This window comes from Chiloscyllium plagiosum, unplaced genomic scaffold (genome assembly GCF_037043375.1).
Source record: "Chiloscyllium plagiosum isolate Xiang-an unplaced genomic scaffold, Cpla_swu_hap1 HiC_scaffold_18, whole genome shotgun sequence".
Lineage (NCBI taxonomy): Eukaryota > Metazoa > Chordata > Chondrichthyes > Orectolobiformes > Hemiscylliidae > Chiloscyllium > Chiloscyllium plagiosum.
The window spans coordinates 72,627,715-72,653,404 of record NW_028270156.1 but is presented as its reverse complement, the minus strand read 5'-3'; the positions used below and the strand labels follow the sequence as shown (position 1 = coordinate 72,653,404).

The window sequence follows — 25,690 nt, the reverse complement described above, 5'->3', positions numbered from 1 at the left end:
ATAGGATCTATCCCAGATTGTTGAGGGAGGCGAGAAAGGAAATAGCTGGAGCTGTGTACAGATATCTTTGTAGCATCTTTAAATACAGGTGAGGTGCCGGATGACTGGAGGCTTGCTCGTGTTGTCCCCCTGTGCAAGAAGGTTAGGAGGGATATTCCATATAACTACAGACCAGTGAGCCTGATGTCAATTATGGGAAAGTTGCTAGAGAAGGTACTGAGGGATAAAAATCTATTTATATTTGGAAAAAAATGGGCTTATCAGTGATAGGCAGCATGGTTTTGTGCGGGGTAGATCATGCCTTACCAGCTAATAGAGTTCTTTGAGGAAGTGACCAAGTTGATAGATGAAGGAAGGGATGTAGATGTCATATACATGGAATTTGGTAAAGCATTTGATTAGGTTCCCTGTGGTAAACTAATGGAGAAAGTGAAGTCACATGGTGTGCAGGGTGTTCTAGCTAGATGGATAAATAACTGGTTAAGCAACAGGAGTAGTAGTTGTAGGGAGTTTCTCGAAATGGAGAAAGGTGACCAGTGGTGTTCCACAGGGATCAGTGCTGGGGCTGCTGTTGCTTGTAATACACATAAATGATCTAGAAGAGGGCATTTTTGATCTGATCAATAAGTTTGCAGATGACACGATGATTGGTGGAGTAGCAGAAAGCATAGGGGACTGTCAAAGAATACAGGAAAATATAGGTAGATTGGAAAGTTGGGCGGAGAGTGGGAGATGGAGTTCAATCCAGCAAATGTGAGGTGATGCATTTTGAGCAGTCTAATTCTAGAGCGAACTATACTGTAAACTGAAGAGCCTTGGGAAAAGTTATTGAGCAGAGAGATCTGGGAGTTAAGGTCCATTGTACCTTGAAGGCAGCTGCAGAGGTCGAGAGAGTGGTCAAGAAGGCATATGGTATGCTTGCCCTCATCTGACGGGGTATTGAGTATAAGTGCTGGCAGGTCATGTTAAAATTGCACAAGACTTTGGTTCAGCCACATTTAGAATACTGTGTACAGCTCTGGTTGCCACATTACCAAAAGGATGCTTTGGAGAGGGCGCAGAGAAGGTTTATGAGGACGTTGCCTGGTATGGAAGGTGCTAGCTATGAAGAGAGGTTGAGTAGATTAGGATTGTTTTCGTTAGGAAAAAGGAGATTGAGGGGGGACCGGATTGAGGTCTACAAAGTCATGCAGGGTATAGACAGTGTAGATAGAGATAGGCTTTTTCCCAGGGTGAGGGATTCAACAACGAGAGGTCACGCATTCAAGGTGAGAGGTGAAAAGTTTAAGGGGAATATATACGGCAAGTACTTTACACAGAGGGAGTTAGGTGCCTGGAATGCGTTGCCAGTAGAGGCAGGCACGGTAGATTCATTTAAGGTGCGTCTGGACAGATGCATGAGTAGGTGGGGAGCAGAGGGATACAGATGCTTAGGAATTGGGTGATAGGTTTAGACAGTGGAATTGAATCTGCTCAGGCTTGGAGGGCCTGTTCTTGGGCTGTAAATTTTCTGTGTTCTTTGAATAGTTTCTTCAAGGAAGGTAAATATTTAACCTGATGTCCCAGCTGCTTGTTAAATTTAGGAGGTGGAACAATGAGACATTCAGCTCAAACGCACTGAAACAACTCCAAGGAGGCAAGTATCCCATGGCCGTCACCTTTTATTTATACATGCACAGCAAATGGGTTCTGATTAGCCTGCTCACATCTTTTAAGTATCTTGCTTATCTCTGAGAGTCAGGGCTCTCTGATTAACCCAAGCCAATGACCTCAATTAAGGATCTCAGTCAATAAGATCCACTTGGCCCAGGTTCCAATCACTGCACACACTCACTTGAGTGCAGCTGACAATTAGAACTCCAGGTTCTGCCCATGGTAACAAAAGGACGAGTTGAGAAGAATATTTTTTTAAATATAGAATCCCTACTGTGTGGGGATTTGGCTCAATAAGTCCACACTGACCAGTCAAAGAGTAACCCAGCCAGACCCATTCACCAACCCTATTATTCCAGTAATTTAGCCCTGACTTATACAAATAACCTAGACATCCTTGGACACTATTGGCAATTTAGCATGGCCAGTTCACCTAACCTACACATCTTTGTATTGTGGAGGAAACCGGAGCACCCAGAGCAAACCCACGCAGACATGGGGAGAATGTGCAAACTCCACACAGAGAGTCACCTGAGGCTGGAATCGAACCCAAGTCCCTGGTACTGTAAGGCAGCAGTGCTAACCACTGAGCCACTGTGCAGCCCCAAAATAATTAGATTTTGAGAAAAGCAAGATAAATTTGAAGAAAAAAGAAACAGAAGGAAATACCTGAAGCTTCAGATGAAAATGGGAAACATATCCAGATTGAAAACACTGGCAAACATCACTTAGAACTAGTTTTTTAATTGGCCTTTTTCTGCACTGTACATTCTATGTAATGTTGCATAATGCAATGTAAATGTAATGCTGCACTTCACAATATCTATTGAACTATGTTAGAACACATTTTCAGGTGCTAAGCAATATACTGAATCCATCCACAAAATGATGACCAGGAAGCACTTGCACACTTTGAGTGAAAATGCACCAGCCACCTTCTTGGGTAAAGACAAACAAGAATCACTGACTGCATACAGCCTAAGATCATGAGAGACAATGGTATAGTGATAATTGTAACGAGATCAGCCAAGTGGACCCCATAGAATATGTGTTTCCTGATTGGGGCTGACAGGGAGCCCTGACAGATTAAAAAAAAGGATTGTCAGACATCCTGACACTCTGAGAACTGGCTCTCAGGGAGTTGAATCAGTATCAAGAACTTGCCACATGTATATAAAGGATGACTTGATGATTGAATTCTGGCCTCTGGGGAGTTGTTTCAGTGGCAACAAGAGTAAAGCAAATTCCTAAAGAAATTTACTTACAACAGTCATCTTTGAGTTGTGTTTTATAAATATGGCTGTCTGTGTGGAAAATTGTGTCTTACAAACTTGAGTTTTTTGAAGGTGTGACCAAGCAGACAGATGAAGGCAGAGCAATAGACATAGTCTATATGGACTTTAGCAAAGTCTTTGACAAGGTTCTGTATGATAGATTGGTTAGTAGCATTAGATCACATGCTACAGGGAGAGCATGGTGTTGTAAAAAGCACAGCAGGTCAGGCAGCATCTGAGGAGCAAGAGAGTTAACGTTTCTGGCATAACCCTTCTTCAGGACTGGGGTGGGAGGGGGTGGGGGCTGGGGAAAGGACTTTTCCATTCTGGGCCTCCTCCACAATACCACCTGCAAACTGGAGGAGGAGCACATCATCTTCCACCCTGGGAAGCCTACAACCACATGGCATGAACACTGAATTCACCAGTTTGCAAATCTCCCAGCGCCTACCCCATCCCAGATCCAACCCTTCAACTCAGATCCACCCTTTTGACCTGACTTACCTGTCCATATTCCTTCCCACATTTCCACTCCACAATTCCCACCAACCTATCACCATCATCTCTTACCTTTGCCCACCTATCACCATACCACCTACCTTTCCTCCAGCCCCACTCCCCCATTTATCTCTCAGCCCCCTTTCCCTGTCTCAATCTTGAAGAAGGGTTATGTCCGAAATGTTGACTCTCCTGCTCCTCAGATGCTGCCTGACCTGCTGTACTTTTTACAGTGCCATGCTTTACTAACACTGACTCTCCAGCATCTGCAGTCCTCACTTTCTCCAAAGCTTGCCAATGGATACGAAATTAGCTGGATGGTAAATGACTGAGGGTAGTGGTACAGCGTTGTTGTTCAGACTGAAGGCTTGTGGCCAGCGGTATTTATGGATGATATCAAAATTACTGGTATTTTTGTGGACAGTGAAGAAGGTAATTTAAGAGTGCAATGGGATCTTGATCAACTTGGGCCAATGATTAGCAAATGGAATTTAATTTAGATAAGCGCAAGGCAATTTGGTAAGACAAACCAGAGCAAGGTTTGCAGTTAATGGAGGGGCCCTGGGGAATATTGTCAAACAGACAGATCTTGGAGTGCAGGTACATGATTCCTGGAAAATTACGTTACAGGTAGAAAGGATGATGAAGGCGGCATTTGGTACGCGTGCCTTCATCAGTCAGAGCATAGAGTACAGAAGTTGGAACATCATGTTATAGCTGTACAAGATATTGGTGAGGCCACTCTGGAGTACTGTGTACAATTCTGGTCACCCTGTGAGAGGAAGAATGTTATTAAATTGGCAGAAAAGACTTACAAGGATGTTATCGAGACTGGAGGGTTTGAGTTATGAGGAGAGGTTGAATAGGCCGGGACTTTCTTCCCTGGCGCATGGGAGGCTGAGGAGTGACTTTCTAGAGGTTTATAAAGTCATGAAAGGCATAGATAAAGTGAATAGCCAAGGTCCTTATCCCCAGGGTAAGGGAGTCCAAAGCTAGAGGTCAAAGTGAGAGGGGAAAAACTTAAAAGGGACCTGAGAGGCAACGTTTTCACAGAGGGTGGTATGTTTATGGAATGAACTGTCAGAGGAAGTGATACAGATAAGTACAATTACAACATTTAAAAGACATTTACAAGAATGGGAAAGATTTAGAGGGACAAGGACCAAACACAGCCAAACGGGACTAATTCGCTCGAAGAATGTGTTTCCACAGTGGCTGCTAATTCATCACCAAATTACATGTGGAAGGTCCTTTACTATTTCTTCCAGCAAACAATAATGGGGCAGATGAAAAGCAAAGAGGAGTGCTCCTGATAGCTTGTGGACCCACAGTTTTCTTGTTATTACTTTCCCTGATGCACCAGATACTGAAACCCTTGAAAGGTTGACAGATTTAATCAAGGAATATTAATTACCCAAACCTCCTCTAATTCTGTGACATTCTCATTTTTACTTGGCAATTTGAGAAGTAGGAGAATTTATATCAGGAATTTGGACTAGGTTAAGACGACTTGTTTGGTTTATCCCTTAATGAGATATTGAGACACCAGCTGGCATGTAGGATTAATGATGTAACTATGCAAGATGCCTACTAGTTGAAGCCTAACTGGACTTCAAAACAGGCACTGCAACTGGATTTATCATTGCAAAATGCAGCAAGTGAAGCATCTGAGTTGCAGGGTATTCCAAACGAGCTTGGGGAACACCACTTGACTGAAGACAATTGTACAGACACACTCAGGACATATCCTGAATGGAGAGACTGGAGGTCAGCCCACAGAAAAACCCCAAGACAAAGCGAAGTCTTGACCAAATGGTTAAAATTTTCTTCAGGATCTGGGTGCCGGCAGGTCCTTGTAGTTGTTGCCGGTTTGCAGACTCAAAACAGCAAAAGTGTTGTACATGACCTAAATTGAGTAAGATTACTCAGACCCAGTGCACACCCTGGATAGCCCGCCTACATTTGGTTTAGAACAGTTACATTGTTTAGCAACATCCAAATCCAAACCAATCAAAATAAACGTTTGGTTAAATGGTCACTAAGTTGTAATGGAGTTGATACCAGCACAGCCATTTCAGTGATTGCAGGGCTAGACTATAACATAATTCACTCTGGACTCCAAACCTTAACTTTGAGACCTTGGGTAGAGTCAGAAGCTATACCAGAGAACCTTTACAGATTAAGGGTACAATTTCGGATACGAGTCTCTTTCGTGAAACAGCTAGTTCATTTACCACTGATTGTAATATTCAACATTTAGGTGGGACAAACAAGGAGGAAAAAGAGTTGGACTAACACTAAGGAACTGACTAATTGCTAATATTAATGAACTGTATGAGGACATTAGTAAGGGAGAATCTGAGATTGAAAGAATAATATGTGCAATCTCTTCAGCTTAAAAAAAACAGCAAGGGCAGAAGGTATTGTTTGGAGTTATTCATAGGCCATCAATAGTGTGATGGAATGTGTGATGAAAAGGGACCTAAGGGGTGATGTTTTCCACACAGAACTTGGTACGTTTATGGAATGAACTGCCAGAGGAAGTGGTGGAGGCTGGTACAATTACAACATTTAAAAAGGTATCTGGATGAGTATGTGAATAGGGAATATTTAAAGGGATATAAGCCAAATGCTAGCAAATGGGACTAGATCCATTTAGGACATCTGGTTGGCATGGACGAGTTGGACTGAAGGATCTTTTTACATGCTGTGCATCTCTATAACTTTAAATCCACCTCAGCATTTTTGTGCCTCATGCTTCGTAATGTCCCTTACTCAAATTTAACACCTCTGCTTCAGAATGAACAACCTCATTCTCAAACATAATGTAAACTCAACATAATGTGGTCACTCATCCCAAAAGGTTCTTTTGCAAAAAACTGTTACTTAACCATAACTCAATACTTAATGCAAAATGTAATATAGCATGTTCTATAGTCAGCTTCTTAATATGGTGCTTTTGGAAACCATCCCAACACTCTCATTTTCCACAGCTTTATTGCTCAGTCGGTGTACTCAGTCCATGTACAGACTGTCCATATAACTTGTCCACACTACTTGCTTCTCTCCTCTTCTGGTTAATATCACACTCCCAACTCCTACTCAATGCACTGACCAATAAAGCCAAGGATACCAAATGCCTTCTTCCTCAATGTTCTGTCTAACTGGGGCTCCACTTTCAATGAACTATGAACCTGCAATTCCAGGTCTTTTTGTTCAGCAATATTCCCCAGGACCCTACCATTAAGTGTATAAGTGCAATCCTGATTTGTCTTTCCAAAACACTGCGTATTTATCTAAAATTAGATAAATTTCCTTGACCCACCGGCCCATCTGATCAAGATCCCATTGTACTCGAAGGCAACCTTCTTTGCTGTGTGCAACACCTCTAATTTTGGTGTCATCTGCAAACCTACTAACCTTAACTCCTATGTTCACATTCAAATCATTTATATAAATGACGGAAAGCACAGCACAGATCACATCACACTACTGGTCTCAGGCCTCCAGTCTGAAAAGCAAGCCTCCACCGCCACCCTGTCTTCTGCTGAGAACCAGTTCCATACGCAAGTGGCTAGTTCTCTCTGTATTCCATGTGATCTAACCTTGCTAACCAGTTTACCATGAGGAACTTTTCAAGGCCTTACTGAAGTCCATACAGATCATGTCCTCCCCTCTGCCCTCAATCCTTTTTGTTACTTCTTCAAATAACTCAATTAAGTTAGTGAGACACAATTTTCCATGCACAAAACCATGCTGACTATCCCTAATCAGTCCTTGCCTTTCCACATATATGTAAATCTTATCCCTCTGGATTTATTCCAACAACCTGCTCACCACCGATGTCAGGCTCACCGGTCTATAGTTCCCTGGCTTTTCCTTACCACCTTTCTTAAGTAGCGGCACCACAATAGGCAACGTCCAGTTTTCTGGTACCTCCCCTTTGGCTATCAATGATTCAAATATCTCAGCAAGGGGCCCAGCAATCACTTCCACAGAGTTCTGGGGTACATCTGTTCAGGTCTCAGTGACTTATCCACCTTTATGAGTTTTAAGCCATCCAGCACCTCTGTAATATGGACATTTTCAAGGTGTCGCTATTTATTTCTCCACATTCTCTATCTTCCATATCCTCCACAATAAACACTGATGCAAAACAATAATTTAGCATCTTCTCATCTCCTGTAGTTCCACACATCTTTAACAGGCCCTATTCTCTCCCCAGTTACCCTTTTGTCCTTAATCTATAAAAGGCATGAGCCATATAGGCAAAATAATCACTGAATAACTAATATTTGACTTATAGCAACTGTACCTTCCTTCAAGGAGCAAAAACTCAAAATTTGCCAGTTAACCATGGTTGACAAAAAAATTTCAGGATTGTAAATGATTAAAGGCCTATAATGTTGCCAGAAATGGCACTAATTCTGAGGATTGGGGCATTATTCAAATGCACCAAAGGAAGACTAAGAAACTGATAAGGAAAGTAGGTTATTCAAACAATCTGTCAAAAATATATATGTAAAAAGGAAGCATTTGTCTAAAATCAAATCTATTGCCTGTAATGGGTCCATTACAGGCAATAGATGACATAATTGGTGCAGCTTGCCTTTCTTGTCTGGAATTAGAAAAGTTTGTGTATTTCCCTTCCAATTTCCACCCCCTCTCATCTTCACCTAGTCAACTCTGACTCCTCCCTTCCCTTCTTCGCCATCTCTGTTTGCATTGCTGGGGGTATGCTCGCCACCAAAATTGACTACGAACCCAACAGCTCCCACAGTGACCTTGACTATACATTCCCATGTAAAGATTCTATTCCATTCTCCCAGCTTCACAGTCTCCGTGGCATCTTCTCTGATGATACAAACTTTGACAAGAGTGCCTCTGAAATGTCCACGTTCCTCTTCAACTGGGGATTCCCCACTGCCATTATTGACAGGGTCCTCAGCTAGATCCATCCCATCTCCTGCACTCTGGCCCTCACCCTCCCACTCCTTGAAATCCTGCAATAATTTATCTTGTAAATAGTGTAAACTGCCAATAAACATATGTTAGGCTGCAACAGCATAGCTTCCAGCTCTCTACCAGGCTTATGCAGACACCATCATGGTACTAATGTAGTGATGTGATAGAGCAAACTTCAACAGGACAGAAAATTGTCCATAAAGGCAGAATGTATTCTCAGAAAATATACTTATCAATCTTCTTCCAATAGTAGGTAGGGAAGTATTTGCATGTAATGAGTAGTTGTTGGAATGTTTATCTGATATTCCCTCAATTGTTTGTCATCATGATTTCACAGGCAAGTTTCAGAATGTGCAGAAATATATTAACTGAAACATATATTGAATATTGCACTAATTTAGTTAGTAATATGGTAATTTGCAATCCAACTCTCTCAAGGAATTTGTAACAGTAACCAGGAACAGAACCAGGAAAACATAAAAGGTGATACGTAAACAGTCACAGTTGAAACAATATAATTGACTCAGAGTTCAGTTCAAATTTGGGAGCTTTCTTCTTCATGGTTTAGTTACCCTTAGATTAATCATATCATTTGAGAACCTTCTTGATAAAATAGATAAATAATTATGAATGTGCCAACATCGACAGTAAGATACTATAAGTCATTCTATTTGTCAGGGCCTAATATTAATGAAAGAAACTTACTGTATGTTTCATTTAATGCATATGGTACATAGACATTCCCATCTTTTGAAGTGGGCCATAAGCAGGTATCTCCTCCTTCTGGGCATGTCATGGCATTTCTGCTGGTATCTACTAGAATGTCACCATATTGAAGTACTTTATTTCCTGTACGTTCCACTACAAAATAATAAAGACAAAAGTTAAAAATATGAGAAATTGTCAACATTGTTAATGAGGCCATGAAGTACTAACTAACTATATTAGATTGCACCATCCATTTAACAGGTTTATCCAACTGGCCAGAAAATCTTTCTTAATTATGGAAACTTTTAGATCTGTGTTGGATTTTTCTGTAATATGGAAGTTAGAACATAGCACAGTACAACACAGAAATAGGCCTTTGGCCAACCATGTCTCCGTCGACCATGATGCTATTCAAACCTAATTCCATTTGCCTGCAATTATTACCTTGACCCTCTAGCTGTTGATATGTTTGTCTAAATTCCTCTTAAACATTGCTATCGTATCTGCTTCAATCACCCGCCCTGGCAATGGGCTCCAGACACCTACTACCCTCTGTATAAAAGGCTTTCCTCACACATCTTTAAACATTTTCCCTCTCACCCTAAACCTATGCCCCTCAGTATTTGTCATTTCCATTTGGGATAAGTTATGTATTTCTATCAGGTTGCCCCTCAGCCTCTAATGGTCTAGTGAAAACAATACTAATTTGTCCAATCTCTCCTTATAGCTAATATATTCCAATCCTGGTAAACTTCTTCAGCATCCTCTCCAAAGCCTCCATGTACTTCTTACAACGTGGCAAACAGAGCTAAGCACAGTATTCCAAATGTGGCCTGAACAAAGTCTTATACAGTTACAACATGACTTACCAACTTTTATACTAAATGCCTTGACAGATGAAGGCAAGCATATTGTATACCTTCTTTACCATCTTATCCACTTATGTTGCCACTTCCAAGGAGTGAAGATCCCTCCATAAATCAATGTTCCTCAGGGTCGCGCCATTTACTGTATATTTTCATCACGCATTTACCTCCCAAAATACATCACTTCACACTTATCCAGATGAAACTCCATCTGTCATTTAGTAAACTCCACATGGATAACATCCACTGCCTTACCCTCAACAATCATCTTTGTCACAAGCTTGTGAGACAAAAGCCATGCTGACTATTCCTAATAAGTTCATTCTTCTACTATCCCTAAGAACTTTTTCCCAATAATTTCCCTACCACTGATATAACGTTCACTAGCCAAACATTTCCTGGATTATCCCTATTGCACTTCTTGAAGAAAGAAATAACATTGGCTATTCTCCTGGGACCTTGTCTGTGGCTAAAGAGGATACAATGATCTCTGTCAAGGCCTCAGTAATTTCCTCTCTTGCCTCCTTCGGTATCCTGGTATAGATCCCATAAGGCCCTGAGGACTTGTCTATCCTAATATTTTTCAAGACACCTAACACCTCCTCTTTCATGCCTTATAGTATCAACAAACTCCTCTTCAAACTTCCATCATCCATGTCTTTCTCCTTGGTGAATGTCAACGTGAAATATTCATTAAGAACCTCATTCAATTCCTTTGGCTTCACAAATATATTCCCTCCTTTGTCCTTGAGAGGATTACCCTTTCCCTATTTTTCCTCTTGCTTCCATTGTTTGTATAAAATGCATTGAATGCTCCTTGATCCTCCTTGCCAAAACATTTTTGGCCCCTTCTAGCACTCCTACTTCCTTTTTAAGTCCTCTTCTGCTTCCTTTATACTTCTCAAGAGCCTTGTTTAATTTGTTTCCTAATTCTTACATATGCCTCCTTTTTCTTTTTATCTAAACTTACAACATTTCTTGTCATCCAAGGTTCCCAAATCTTGCCATCCTTATATTTCATCCTCACAGGAACATTCTGGTCCTGAACTCTTGTCACTAGCTTTTAAGACTCCCACATATCAAATATGGATTTGCCTCTCATCCATTTTTCCAGTTTCTGCCTACCACTGCTGTAATTAGCCTTTGTCAAATTTAGCACTTGACACTTACACTGATCCATTTCAAAATTATTTTAAGGTCCTGAATTATGATCACTGTTCCCAAATTGCTCTCCCAAATTTTTATCACTTGGCCAGACTCAATCCCTAATATTGCCCTTTCCCTAGTTAGGCTATCTACATATAGTTTCAAGAATCTTTCTGGACGCACCTAACAAATTCTGACGGTTTTAACCCCAAGGCATTAAGTGAGTACCAGCGAATATTGTGGAAATTAAAATCACTCACTACCATAACTTGTCACTTTTACACCTTTCCACGATTTGCTTACATATCTGCTCCTGGAATTCTCGCTGGCCATTGGGAGGCCTGTGGTATAACCCCATCATAGTGACTGCACATTTCTTAAGCCTAAGCTTTATCCATTTTGCCTCACTGAATGAGCCGCCAAAGATGTCCTCTTTTAATGCAGCTGTGACATTCTCTTTTAGAAATGCAACTCTTCCACCCATTTTTGATATATCTCTCTATCATGCCCGAAACATCTAATCCCTGAACACTGAACTGCTAGTCCTGTCTTTGTCTCAACCAATTTCTATAATGATTACCATATCATTGTACATGACATGACAACACTGGTTAGTTTATTTAGTTTAAATAATAATTCCTCACAGAAAAAATATCTAATTGATTTTCAGATTCGTCAGATTAAAAAAAAATCCAGATGTGTATAAGTAACATAATTCAATGTTTGAGTTAAGAATAGGTAAAATGAATACGTTGGCCAAGACTTTGTCAATCATGTATCATTTCCAACATCATGACTGATCTAGAGTACTGTTTGTGTTTTCTACATGACTGCAATTAATATTCTAAGTGCCAGTGACATGCATGGAAAATACCCACAATCAACTGACAAAGCTGCATCAATGGATGGACTACTAAGAAGCATTCTGTCAGACACATCATGGATTGAGAATATTACATTAATTGAAGAAATGCCTGACTGCTAAAGCAGAACTGTCCCTTGGTTCAATGATACTTTCTTGCATGTTCTCCTCTAAACTATCCAAGGCTGGAAAGAGATGCTTATTCCTGAAGGTGGGAAGAGGAGGCCCTCGCACTTGATCAAAGGAGCATCGATGGAAATAGCTGTAGAGCCGGTATCTGCTGCACGGAGCAGGTCAATACCTGCGCCAACCTGTAAAGTTAATTGTCAAAGAGTCATAGAGATCGACAGCACAGAAAAAGGCCCTATGGCTTATTGCATCTGTGCCGATCAAAAAGAACCATCTAACTAGTCTAATCGCATTTTCCAGCACTTGACCTATAACCTTGTATACTTTGGCATCACAAGAACACATCTAAATACTTCAGAAATGTTATGAGGGCTTCTGCAGTTCTGCAGTTCTGAAATGGTAGCACTGGAGAGAGTGCAGGGTACCTCTGACACCCTTACAGGCGGTGAATGGTTTTTCCTCACATCCTAACTAAACCTTCTGCCACTTACCTTAAATTTATACTACAGGTGACTAATCCCGCCATCAAGGACAAAAGTCTCTTCCTGTCTACCCTATGTCCATCGTAATTTTATACATTTCAATCATGTCCTGTCTCACTCTCCTCTGCTTGAAGCAAAACAACCTCAAACTCCCTAGGAGAAAGTAAGGATTGCAGATGCTGGAGATCAGAGTTGAAAAGTGTGATGCTAGGAAAGCACAGCTGGTGGGGCAGCATCCGAGGAGCAGCATCCTCCAAACTACATGGGATCAATGTTGATTTCACCAGTTTTCTCATCTCCCCTTCCTCCACCTTATCCCAGATCCAACTCTCCAACTTGTACCGCTCTCTTGAACTGTCCTACCTGTCCATCTTCCTTCCCAGCTACCTTACCCCCCAGCTCCACCCCCTCCCATTTATCTCTCAACACCCTTGGGCACACCCAACCCCACATTCCTGAAGAACAGTTTATGCGTGAAACATCAAGTCTCCTGCTTCTTGGATGTTGCCTGACTGGCTGTGCTTTTCCAGCACCACACTTTTCAACACCAAACTCAACATCAACAAACTTTTCAGCCAAGGGAACATCCTGGCAAACCTCCTCTACTCCCTCTCCAGTGCTACCATTTCCCTCCTACAATGTGGACTCCAGAACTGCAGACAATACACAGTTCCAGCATCACCTCTTTGCTTTTAAAGTGACTCAGCTAATAAAGTCAAGTTTATCATATGTCTTCTTAACCACTTTATTCATGTGCCTGGATACCTTACTGGTATATATGTACACCAAAGTCCTTCTGATGCTCAGTTTCCCATGATCATACTGTTCATTATATATCTCTTTGCCAGGTTTGTCCTGCCCGAATGGATCATGTCACATTTATCTGGATTGAATTCCATTTGCCACAGATCAGCACATCTATATCCTCCTTGGATCTAAGGCTATAACGATTTACTCATTTTGATGTTATCTTTCATTACTATTTACTACCCCATAAATTTTGTATCAACTGTGAATTTACTGATCAACCCTCCTACATTCAAGTCTAAATCTATTGTATAAATCACAAACAACAAAGGTCCCAGAACTGATCCCTATGGTCTCCACCAGACACAAATATCCAGTCAGAAAAACAGCCCTTAACCAACACCCTCTGCTTCCTGCCACTCAGCCAAACTGTGGATCTAATTCACCAAGTTTCCTTATATCCCACTGGTTCTTATCTTTGCTATTAGAATCCTATGTGGCACCATATCAAAAGGCCTTGCTGAAATCCAAGTAAACTATATCAAAAGCATTGCTCTCATTGACATACATGATCTCTTCTTCCAAAGATTCAATCAAACATGCCCTCCCCTTAACAGAACCTTGCTGACTGTTCTTGATTAATTCCTGCCTCTCCAAATACAGACTAATTCTGGCCCTCAGAATTTCTTCTAATAGTTTCCCTATTGAGGTTAGGCTGACTGGCCTGCAGTTTTCTATACATGTCAAATCTTCAACAGAGGTCTCTTACAAGATCCCAAATTGCACATATCAAATAGGTAGCTATGTCAAAGTGTAAATGCATGTTCATCCTCAGTGTCACACTGAAATTTGCCTTTTGTCTGTGTTTGAATTCAATGTTTTCATAACAGAAACATATGTGTAATGAAGATGCATGCAAACAAAGATTATTGCAAAGATAACAAAAATTTAAAGAGAATAAATCGAGCTTATTGTCAGAAATTTCCTAATGATTTAGACAGACATTTCTATACTGAAATGAATTTTATGCATTGTTTTGACTGACTGCCAGTTATACGCATTTGTTAGAAGATTTATGCCATGAGGCCAGCAAGTTTTCTCATTGAATCTTTTCAAACTCAACACATTTATTACCTAACCTGTCTTTATAGCATTCTTGTCGTCCAACTCCATCCTTAGCCAGACATATGTCATTCCTAAAACGATTTGCCATGACAGGGATATCCTGGAATTGAATAACACCCAAAACAAAGCCAAGCCTTGGCCAGATGATTAATGCCTTCTTCAGGACACAAGCTGTCACACTAATGCAATTCCAGCTGGAATGCAGCCTCAAGATAGCAAAAGAGTCTTACTGGACCTAAATTGCATAGGAAAATTCATAGGTCTGGTATCCAGGAAGGCGCACACCCTGGAAAGTCCACTTATATCTGCTTTGGAACACTCACGCTGCTCTTTTTTTTGTTTTATTAAACAGCACCAAATACAGTTAACAATAAACAGAAAGCAGCAGTTCACAGGAGAAAGGTCAGCAAACCCAAACCCCAAACCACACCACTCAACCAGTTTTCAGGGATATATACATGGTCCACGGACTCCGCAGCACCACAGAACAAGCAGTTGGGCTGCGAGTCTGTGAACCATTGCAATCTGTGGTTTCAGGGGACTGCTGTGTGCAGCACCCTCCACTCCAGATCCCCCCAAGCGAAGTTGGGGGGGGGGGGTCTCCTGCCTGGGGAAGGTCGGTCAGTACACAGGATGGACAGAGACCAGAAGGCCAACGACTGTCCTGCAGAAAGGCTAGCCAAGGACGGTCTCATCAGTATGTGGTGTGGACAGTTGTCAGGTACCTTTTTTTATAGCTGTATTAGGTCTGTGTTCTATGCACTGTTTCTGATTTGATTGGACTGTCTTGTCTGTGTTTATTACTATTATCTTTGTGATGAATGGAAGTGGTTTGAGGTTTGCACTCTCTTTTTAGTTTTCTAGAGAACCTTCTCCTCAGATTTTGGCTGCACTTCAGTGTCACGCTCCTGATCTTTGGGCACCTGGTGTGGAGGGGGGAGGGTAGGTCAGAAGGTCTCCTCATGGGCCTGCTCCTGGGCCTGGCCAGGCTGGCCATAAACAGGTCCAGGTAGCAGGCCGTGGAAGGGTTTGTTAGGGATGACTGCCTGCCCCTCTTCTGTGGTTACGTTAGAGTCCGGATGTCCCTGGAGAAGGAGCACATGATGTCTACCAACTCCCTCCAGATTTTTAGGGAGAGGTGGGCAGCACAGGGAATGGAGTGTTTTATTTCCCTCTCCAACTCTATTTTGATCACGCAGTATTGCCCTTTGATGCTTGTCACTGGCTACTCTGATGTTTCCTTTCTTCCTGGTGGTGGAAAATGAATAAAGATTTATACACCTGTTGTCTTTCACTGTGTCACGCACCTGCATATCATGGGCGTTGGGGAAAATATAAGCACTACCGCTGTTAGGTGGGTGTGTAGGGGGAAATAAGAAAAAAGAAAAAAAAGATAAAGAAAGGGAAATAAAAATAGAACCAGAATTTTTTTTTTAAAATACCACTGAACAAAACTGGCTTTGTAAACCAACCAGTTTCGGAATCCAGTTCTCCCAAAAAAAAAGCAGAAACCAACAGCAGCAGTAACATACTAATTGTGGCCCAGCCAGCACAGAGTCAGTCCCCTAAATTGAAGAGACTCTAAATCTCCTGGTTATATGTATATTATATTAACCAGTAAAATTACAAACAAACAGTTAACCTTAACAGCTGTATATAAAAAACAGCAATTTACAGGGGAAAGGGGCAACAAAGCCAGATCCCAAATCCCACAGTACAATCAGGTCACAGAGAAATGAGGACGAACCTCGAATCCCACTTTACATCAATCAAGAAGGAAACAATAAACACAATCACATACAGACAGTCCGATAAACCGAACACTAAAACAATGCATATACCATAGACACCGCGGCAACCCAGCAAACCACCCATTCCTCCTCCCACCTTCTGGCCACTCAAAGGTAGCCCCTTCCGGCTGTTGCTCTGCCCATGTCCCTTCCGGCTCTCGATCTGCCCTGGCATACCTTCCGGCCACCTCTATAACAGCCTGTCATGCTCCTGCTCCCCCTCCCACCCCGGACACCAGTGATCAGGACAGCCTACCCACCTTCCAGCTTCCCTAACCGCCCTTCACACCTTCCGACCACCTCTAGAACAGCCTGCCTGGTACCTATCTGGGGTGACAGCCTACGCCTCCAACTCTCAGTCTGCCCCTATGTAGCATCTAGCTCTCGCCCACCCCGACGCACCATCCGGCTGGTGGACTGCCCTGACATACCTTCCAGCCACCTCTAGGACAGTCCGTCCCCACCCGTGGGATGACGGCACACAGAACAGCCCACAAGCCTTCCGGATCTCAGCCTGTCCCTATGCACATTATGGCTCTTGGCCACTCTAACACACCTTCCAGCCACCTCTAGGACAGCCCATCCCGATTATCCCTCTCAGGACGACAGCACTCAGAATGGCCTACCCATCTTCCGGCTCTCAGGGCGACTGGCATTGGGGCAACCTACCCACCCGCTCGGCCTTCAGGCAGCCTACCCACCTTCAGGTTCACAAGACAGTCTACCCACCCACCGGCTTTTGGGGAGACGGCTTTTGGGATGATTTATGAGCCTCCTGACTCACAGTGAGGCCTACGAGACCCAGGGACACACAAGACTGCAGGTGATAAACAAGCAACAAGGCAGAGTCAATTACCAACAAGCAGAGTCCATTACCATAAACAGTTCTCTTCAAAATACAGAGTCCATTCCTAGGAACAGAGTCCACTCCAGTATGCAGAATGCATTGTCAGAGATAGAGTCCACAACCAAAGACAGAGAACACTCTGGTATGCGGAGTCCACTCCTGAAGGCAGCAAATGCACATACCATAGCCCACACGCAGGTGTTCCATCTCCATAGAGGCCTGGTTTATCTACAGAGAACTAGATCCACTCACAGGAACACAGTACACTGTGAAGGTGCAGTTAACTCACAGGGGTTTGGTCCACTCCTAAAGGCAGACTCCACTCCCGAACTCCAGGACACAGCAAATGTTCACCTCCCAGCACACACACACACGTGTTCAGTCTTTCCTAGGCCTAGTCCACTGGCAAGAGCCAGCCACAGGAACAGCTCATTTGGAAAGATGTATTTCTCTCAAGGACTCAGTCTAAACACCAAAAAGTGAAAACACGTAAAAAACAAAGAAAAACAGAGTGCAACGGCTAAGCCCTGCCACAAAATCAATGTAGTCCCTTTCTCAAAGCAAAACAGAAAAAGAATAACACACAGACTGTAACCAGCCAGTGAAACAACAATTTCCCTAATGAAAACTGAGTTACATTTGAAACACATTGACTGTGTCAATCAGGCAGTCTAGAATTCAGTCCTCAATAAAAAAGGAATACCAGTTAACAAAATTTGCTTTGTAAACCAACCAGTTTAAGAATCAGGTTTTCCCAAAAAAAGCAGAAACCAACAGTAGTAGTAACACACAGACAGCACAGGAATGACATCACTAACCCAAGAAAACCTGAACACAAGTAGAAAGCGGGCCATACCCACCAATGCTTCAGCCAGAGGCTCACTGATGATGTTACTGAGCATGGGGACAAAACTATAAACCTTCCAGCTCAGCGAGCAAACCTACATCCACATTGTGGCCCAGCCAACACAGAGTCAGTGCCCTAGACTGAGGGGATTCTAAATCTCCAGGTTATATTGGTCAGCCAGGGCTTTCCTGATTGGGACTTTTAACCTGGGACAATCAGGGAAAGCATACTCATTGAGATGCACCTGGCCAACATCATTCCAATCACTGCATCCCTTAACCCCCACCCCAAGGCACGGATAGTAGGCTTGTTCTTTTTCTTACAGCTTCTCCTGGATCATTTTCCCCCCAGGTCCGGTTCCTCTAACTCCGACAAAGGCTATGTGTATCAAACCATAGCCCATCTGTTGTGCCTGGAGTGTCTTGGAAGAAATTCCTTATTTTCTTCAGGGAGTATTGGTATCGAGGCTGCAACATCAGCTGCATCCATCTCAGACTCTGAGTGTTTCTTTGACGCCAGATAAAGGGGGAGAACCTATGGCTCATAACAGACTTACCAATTGTTCTGAAGGTGCTGAAAATGTGTTGCTGGAAAAGCGCAGCAGGTCAGGCAGCATCCAAGGAGCAGGAGAATCGACGTTTCGGGCATGAGCCCTTCAATTGTTCTGAATATGTTTGCTCCTGCCCCTTTTGCAAGGCAGCAGCTTTCAGGTGTTCCACATGCTTGTTCAGGACCACCTCACCGATCTGAACTTTGTATGTCACAGGACCAGAACTCACATAAACTTTGCTTCATACCCAAGCAGGGCCATTTCCATGTTTTCAACACCAAACTTTGTCCCCTGAAGTAAACTGCCTCTCTCACTTACAGGAGTCTGTGTCCAGCATTAGCATTTCTGATGCTTTTTCACCACCAACCGCTCCCTCTGCAGTTTTAACCTGGTGTAGAACTTTCTCCCCATTAGCAACTCTGCATGTTCACCATCACTGTCACATGGAGGGCAACAATATGAAATCTGCCCTTTGTGTGTTGAGATTCAGTGCTTTCATAACAGAACCATATGTGTAATAAGGGGTGAGGTTGCATGAGGGGTAATCAAACAGGAACCAGGACAGTTTAATATGGAATGAAGCTGTTGGCTGTTTCTTCAGGCCTGCCTTCAACATTTGGACTGCTCTTTCAGCCAGACCACTGGACGGTGGATGGTTATGGAGCTGTCCAAACATGTCAAATGCCATACAACTTTACTTTACACAGGAGGTGTTGGTGTTGGACTGGGTAGACAAAGTTAAAAATCACAACACCAGGTTATAAACAAACAAGTTTATTTGGAAGTTCTAGTTCTAACAAACCTAGATTACTGTTAAGTCTTTCATCTTTTAGAATGGGTTGCACATTTCAGTTTATTAATATGGAAATCCCAGAAATTCTTTTAAGTCAGATTCTCGAGATAACTTAAAGTTTTCTTTCAAAAAAAGTGACATCTCAGCTCAGACAATGTATTAAAAGGTGTGAGATTGTAACACACACACACACACACACTCACAGGCTTATACTCCATTAGACTCACACACATACTCCAAGCACGCACACACATACTTACACTCTCTCACACACACAGAGTCACACTCTCTCTCTCCCTCACATGCACACACACATATACATACGTCTATAGTGTGAATTTGCATTTGCAGAATTGTACTTGTTGATACATTATACTTTTGCTCAAAAAGCATACAACCTGCAGGCAGTCAATCCATGTAATATTTTATAAATTCCTACTTTGAAAATAGAACCAATCTGACTCAAAACTCTATAAAATTGGGATTTAGACAGAGCCTAACCTCACAACTTTAATGCACTGTCTGAGCTGAGATATCACTTTTTTTTATAAAACATTAAGTTATTGAGAATTTGATCTGAAAGTAGTTCCGGGATTTATATATTAATGAACCGAAACCTGCAACCCATTCTAAAAGATGGTATACTTAACAGCAACCTAGGTTTGTTCAATATATTGTTTTAGTTGCATGACACTGTGATCTTTGGCATAAATTCTGTGTCTTATGATCCTGCCCCACTAGTTACCTGATGAAGGAGCAGCGCTCTGAAAGTTAGTACTTCTAAATAAACCTGTTGGACTACACCATGGTGTTGTGTGATTTTTAACTTTATACAACTTTAGGAAATACTTGAAATCCCTACTGGTAAATGATATCCCCTTGTTCCTGATCAGTACTTCTAGGTATTGCCCACAGCTTTTCAATTGCCATCCCTGAATTTAACAAATGAACGCTGTCCAAACAGTTTGAATGGGAATCCATAATGACCAAGAACATTGAGCCCATGAAAGAACGGACAACTAACTGGGTCCAGTGTTGACCCAGCTATTCACACGAATCTGAGGGACTTGTTGGCACTCTGGGCGTTGCCAGACCAACACGGCAATGTCGGCATCCAATTCTGGCCACCAGACATAACTGCTTGCCAACATTTTCATTTTAGAAACCACTGGATGACTCTAGTGGAGATCAGCCAGTATCTGGTGGTGACCTTTGTTTGCAAATATCACTCTTGCTTCCCATGATATGCTGGCTTCTACTATAATCTGGTTTTGCCTGTCTAGAAAGATTCCAATTATAGTTGTGACGGCTCTTTTGTTTCCCCCATCACCACCAGCTGTTTTAGTCTCAACAGGACCAGATTTCTTTGGTCTCCAGTCAGATATTGTCAGTGGTGATTGAAATATTTCCAGAAAGTTTAAAACCAGAATGGACTCTTCCAGGGACCTTCCTGAAGAAGGGCTTATGCCCGAAACGTCGATTCTCCTGTTCCCTGGATGCTGCCTGACCTGCTTTTCCAGCAACACATTTTCAGCTCTGATCTCCAGCATCTGCAGACCTCACTTTCTCTTCCAGGGGAGGCACTACCGGTGGTGCATCTGCCAGTGGGAAGCTGCTCAAGGCATCCACGTTTGCTACTTGACCTCCTGGTAATTGTATGAACTGCGAATAAGAGCCTGCTGCTGAATTTGACCAGAAGTTATGATGGTACGATCTTGCCATCTTTAGGTAGCACTGGCACACGTTTGTGGTCCGTTAATATTACAAATCTGTTTGTAAAGGTATTGGAACTTTTTCACATCAAAGATGAGTCAGGCCTTCTTTATCTGATTTGGAGATGCCTGTGTTGGACTGGGGTGTACAACGTTAAAAATTACACAACACCAGGTTATAGTCCAACAGGTTTAATTGGAAGCACACTAGCTTTCGGAGCGACGCTCCTTCATCAGGTGATAGTGGAGGGCTCGATCGTAACACAGAAGTTATAGCAAAAATTTGCAGTGTGATGCAACTGAAATTATACATTGAAAAATTGATTGTCTGTTTAGCCTTTCATCTGTTAGAATACAGTGATAGTTTCACTTCTTTCATGTGTAAATCACAAAATCTTTTTTTAAAGTTGCATTCTTGGATTAGCTGTTAACAATGGTGATAGCTAGACAATATGTTGAAGGTGTTAGCCCCCTATGTTCTCTGTCTATGCCATGATGCTTAGATTGATTCTAATCTAAAAAGTGAGATAACAGAGTTTTACATTAATTCATGCAGTTTTTGAGCTCAGAGTTCTACATGAATGTATGCAGTTTTTGAGCAAAGTGCAATGTAACTCTGCAAGTACAAATTCATCCTACAAAATATATGTGTGCATGTGGGTCTTTGTTTGTCTGTGTTGTGTGTCTGTCTGGGTTGGGGGTTGTGAGTGTGAGAAGGTGTGTGTGTGTGTGTGTGTAGTGAGTGCAGAGTGACTTAAGTCTGTGAGGGGGTGCATGTGTGAGTGTGGGAGTGTGTGTGTGGGTGTCTGTGTGCGCGTCTGTATGTACCTGTGTCCGTCTTTATGTGAGAGTGTGTGTGTGTAGTGCAATGGTGATCACTTGTAATCTGGGTTTATTTGCATTCAGCATCAGCCAAAATCTAGGAAGCATACACTATTGGGCTTTGCCCTGTTGGGCCACTGGTGAACCAACACTACCCCAATACCATATAGGAGGCATTGAATGTCAACACATTTTGTTTGGCATCGCAGTGGGCCAACACTTTAGTTGATACTTTTTTTTTACTTCCCTAAAGGCTGCTTTTTGGCTCTGTCAGCATTTCCAACGCTGACCCTTTTTCAATAACAGGTGCAACAGTGCCAAGATGGGGGCTAGGTTAAAGATGAATTTTCCATAAAAATTCACCAAGCCAAGGAAAGACCTAAGCTCTGGTACAGTCGTGGGAGCTGTCACATCTTTGATCACTCTACCTTTATTTTCCAATGGTTGTGACCTGGTCTTGTTGACTCTATAGCCCAAGTAGGTCACTTGGTGTGCCTGGAACTCACATTTGTCCCTTCAAAGGGATATGCTCATTTATAAACACTATGTCTAAATTCTGTTTATTGGTCTTCCCCATTGTTAGCATATTATCCAGATAAATGCCAACCTGGAGGAGACCTTGTAAAATGTTCTCCATTATGCACTGGAAAAGGTCATAGGCTGATGATACCCCAAATGATAGTCTTGTATATTTGTACAAACCCTTATGGGCATAAATTGTGGCCTGCTTCTGGGACCCCTGTTCGTATCGCAATTGAAGATACGTGTGGCCCATGTCCAGCTTCATGAAGGACAGCACCTCCACCAGTTTGCGAGGGATTGGGTATTTATCCAGCTGTGACATATTTGCTTAAAATCACTACAAAGGCAAGCCAACCTGTCAGACTTCACAATCGGTACAGCCGATGATGCCCATTCTGAAAATTGTACTGGTTTGATAAGTCAACCTCCTGATTTCTGCTCCTACTTTTGCAAATAAGGCAATCACACTGAATGGGCTTTGCAGAATCTCAGAACTGCTTCCTGGTCAACATGTAAGGTGGCCTTGGTTGCTTTGAGAGTCCCTACACCTTACAGAAACGACTAGGGTGTTTAATTAGGACTTCACTAGGCAGCTATTTTCTAATCAAAACATGTTGAGCTAATCAAGGTGAATCTTTTTAAATCAATTCGATTCCATCAAGCTTGGGCCCAAGCCTTTTATTACAATCAATGGCAAGTGCACCAATTGTTTCACATAAGAGACTGAAACCAAAGCTATACCCTTATTCTGTAATGGGTCCCCTGGCATACGTTCTCAGTCAGTCCAAGGACTTGTGCAAACTTACAGATTGGAGTCCAAAATAAATCCTGTTAAAGACTGGTTCTACAATGACTGATGAAGCTGTGCCAGTGTCAACCTCCATTAAAACCAGGAGATCATTTAACTGGACATTATTTTGATTGGTTCCTGATTTGGATGTTGCTAATCAATTCAACTATTCCAAACCAATTGTGGGCAGACTTTTCAAGATGTTCCCTCTCCTGGATATTGGCTTATGAGTTCTCTTACTCAAGTCAGGTCTCATAGGACTCTATTACTGTCTTGAATCCGCAAATCACCAGCAACTGTAATGAGTTGCCAATCCAGATTCTGAAGAACATTTTAGCTATTTGCCAGAGGTTTGGCTTTGTTTTGGGGTTTTGCTGTGGTTGATCAATGTTTGGCAAGAAGGATGTAGAAGCCTTTTCCATTTCACCAACACTGCAACTTCATAAGTCCTACTTTATTACAGTGAAAACACCTGAGCTGTTTTCCTTCTCTTCCAGCCTTATGGATTTTTGTTTTAACCAGTGGTAAACTACCTTTACGTCTTTTCAATGAGATCTCAGTTTCCCTTAACACCTAATAATTTCTCTTTTCCCCATTTTCTATGTCTCACAGAATGAAATTGATCAAAGAAGCCAAACTTCAAGTTATGAACTGAATTCAAAGTTTGTGCGAAGATTTGTAGCTCGGGTGCTCGTTGCTGTGGTTCTGTTCGCCGAGCTGGAAGTTTTTGTTGCAAACGTTTCGTCCCCTGGCTAGGCGACATCATCAGTGCTTGGGAGCCTCCTGCGAAGCGCTTCTTTGATGTTTCCTCCGGTGTTTATAGTGGTCTGTCCCTGCCGCTTCCGGTTGTCAGTTTCAATTGTCCGCTGTAGTGATTGGTATATTGGTTCCAGGTCGATGTGTTTGTTGATGGAGTTTGTGGATGAATGCCATGCCTCTAGGAATTCCCTGGCTGTTCTCTGTCTTGCTTGCCCTATGATAGTAGTGTTGTCCCAGTCGAATTTATGTTGCTTGTTGTCTGCGTGTGTGGCTACTATCATACAACAAACACATCGACCTGGACCCAATATACCAACCACTACAGCGGACAGCTGAAACTGACAACCGGAAGCGGCAGGGACAGACCACTATAAACACCGGAGGAAACATCAAAGAAGCGCTTCGCAGGACGCTCCCAAGCACTGATGTTGTCGCCTAGCCAGGGGACGAAACGTTTTCAACAAAAACTTCCAGCTCGGCGAACAGAACCACAGCTATGAACTAAATTATAATCATCTGCTATTTCTCTGCTCAGGAAGTGGCTGGACAAATGAAAAGGCCACTGACCATGTGTGTATTGTTGATTGGTAGAGTTGTGAGGTGTTTATGTCACTATCAGAGGAGGTATCTGGGGAGTATGATAAGGCAATAAAAGCATCCTAGGTGCATATGAATTTGTGCCAGAAGCCTACAGAGCATATTTTAGGAACCTAAGGAGGTAACCTGGTTAAATCTACATAGAATTTGAAAGGATCAAACGAACTAACTTGGGTGAAAGGTGGATAAGGGCATTGAAAACAGATCAGATATATGATGCCTTTATACTGCTCTTTTGGAGGAGTTCAAAACTTTACTCCCTGAAGTAGTGAGAACTCCTGTGGAAGCCCAGAAGGTTAAACTGCAAGATTAGCAGAGAAATAGCAGATGATTATAATTTAGTTCATAAATTGAAGTTTGGCTTCTTTCATCAATTTCAATCTGTGAGACATAGAAAATGGGGAAGAGAAATCATTCGGTGTTAAGGGAAATTGAGATCTCATTGAAGAAACGTAAAGGTAGCTTACAATTGGTTAAAAAAAAACCATAAGGGTGGAAGAGAAGGAAAACAGCTCATGTGTTTTCACTGTAAAAAAAGTAGAACTTATGAAGTTGCAGTATTGGTGAATTAAAAAAAACACTGGGAAGATGGGTGAGGCAAAACAGGATAATCCAGTGGGGTCTGATAAAGTGGTAAAGGAAAACACACTTGAAGTAAAGAGTTGCAGCAGAATGTAAGCCTGGTTAGGGGTTGATTTAGAAGAAAGTGCCTGATCTCTAAAAAATATACTTGCATGAGTAAGATTTGCTCATGGGGCGTAGGTAAAGAAATAAGATTTTAAGAGATACAAGAGCAAGTCAGGCTTTGATGGCGAGTGATGAGGAGATATGTAATTCAACAGTATTGCCAGAAGAGGTGGTAATTTTATGGAAGTCAGTGAGAAGAGTAGTGTTCCATTATATATGTTGCAGTGAGGCAGTTGGGTGAAAAGTGGTGGTCGGAGTAACAGAGAAATTCTCTGTTCTGCAAGGACAATTTATCCTCAGTAATGATGTAGCTGTTTCACAGGTGGGAATGATGCCTACTATGATTGAAAAATAGTGGAAAATCAAACAATTGAGCTGCTACAGGAAGTATATCATGTGAGTTTTCCTGATGGTATTGTAAAAAGGTCACAAAGGAATTCCATTTGTATGTTTTGCAATTAGGGATGCAGCTAATGGATCAACTGAATTCAATCCATTTGAATGATTGTTTTGGGCATG

General features: G+C 42.2%; 1 protein-coding gene across 1 annotated transcript in view; it reads right to left on the bottom strand.

The window, feature by feature from the left end:
- Window positions 1–25,690, bottom strand: part of LOC148147005 (low choriolytic enzyme-like) — a 263,028-nt gene that overhangs the window by 170,361 nt on the left and 66,977 nt on the right. Inside the window, exon 5 of the mRNA XM_087996181.1 lies at window positions 9,096–9,251. Within this exon, the coding sequence (XP_087852307.1) occupies window positions 9,096–9,251 (156 nt within the window). The remainder of the gene's footprint in view (window positions 1–9,095; window positions 9,252–25,690) is intronic.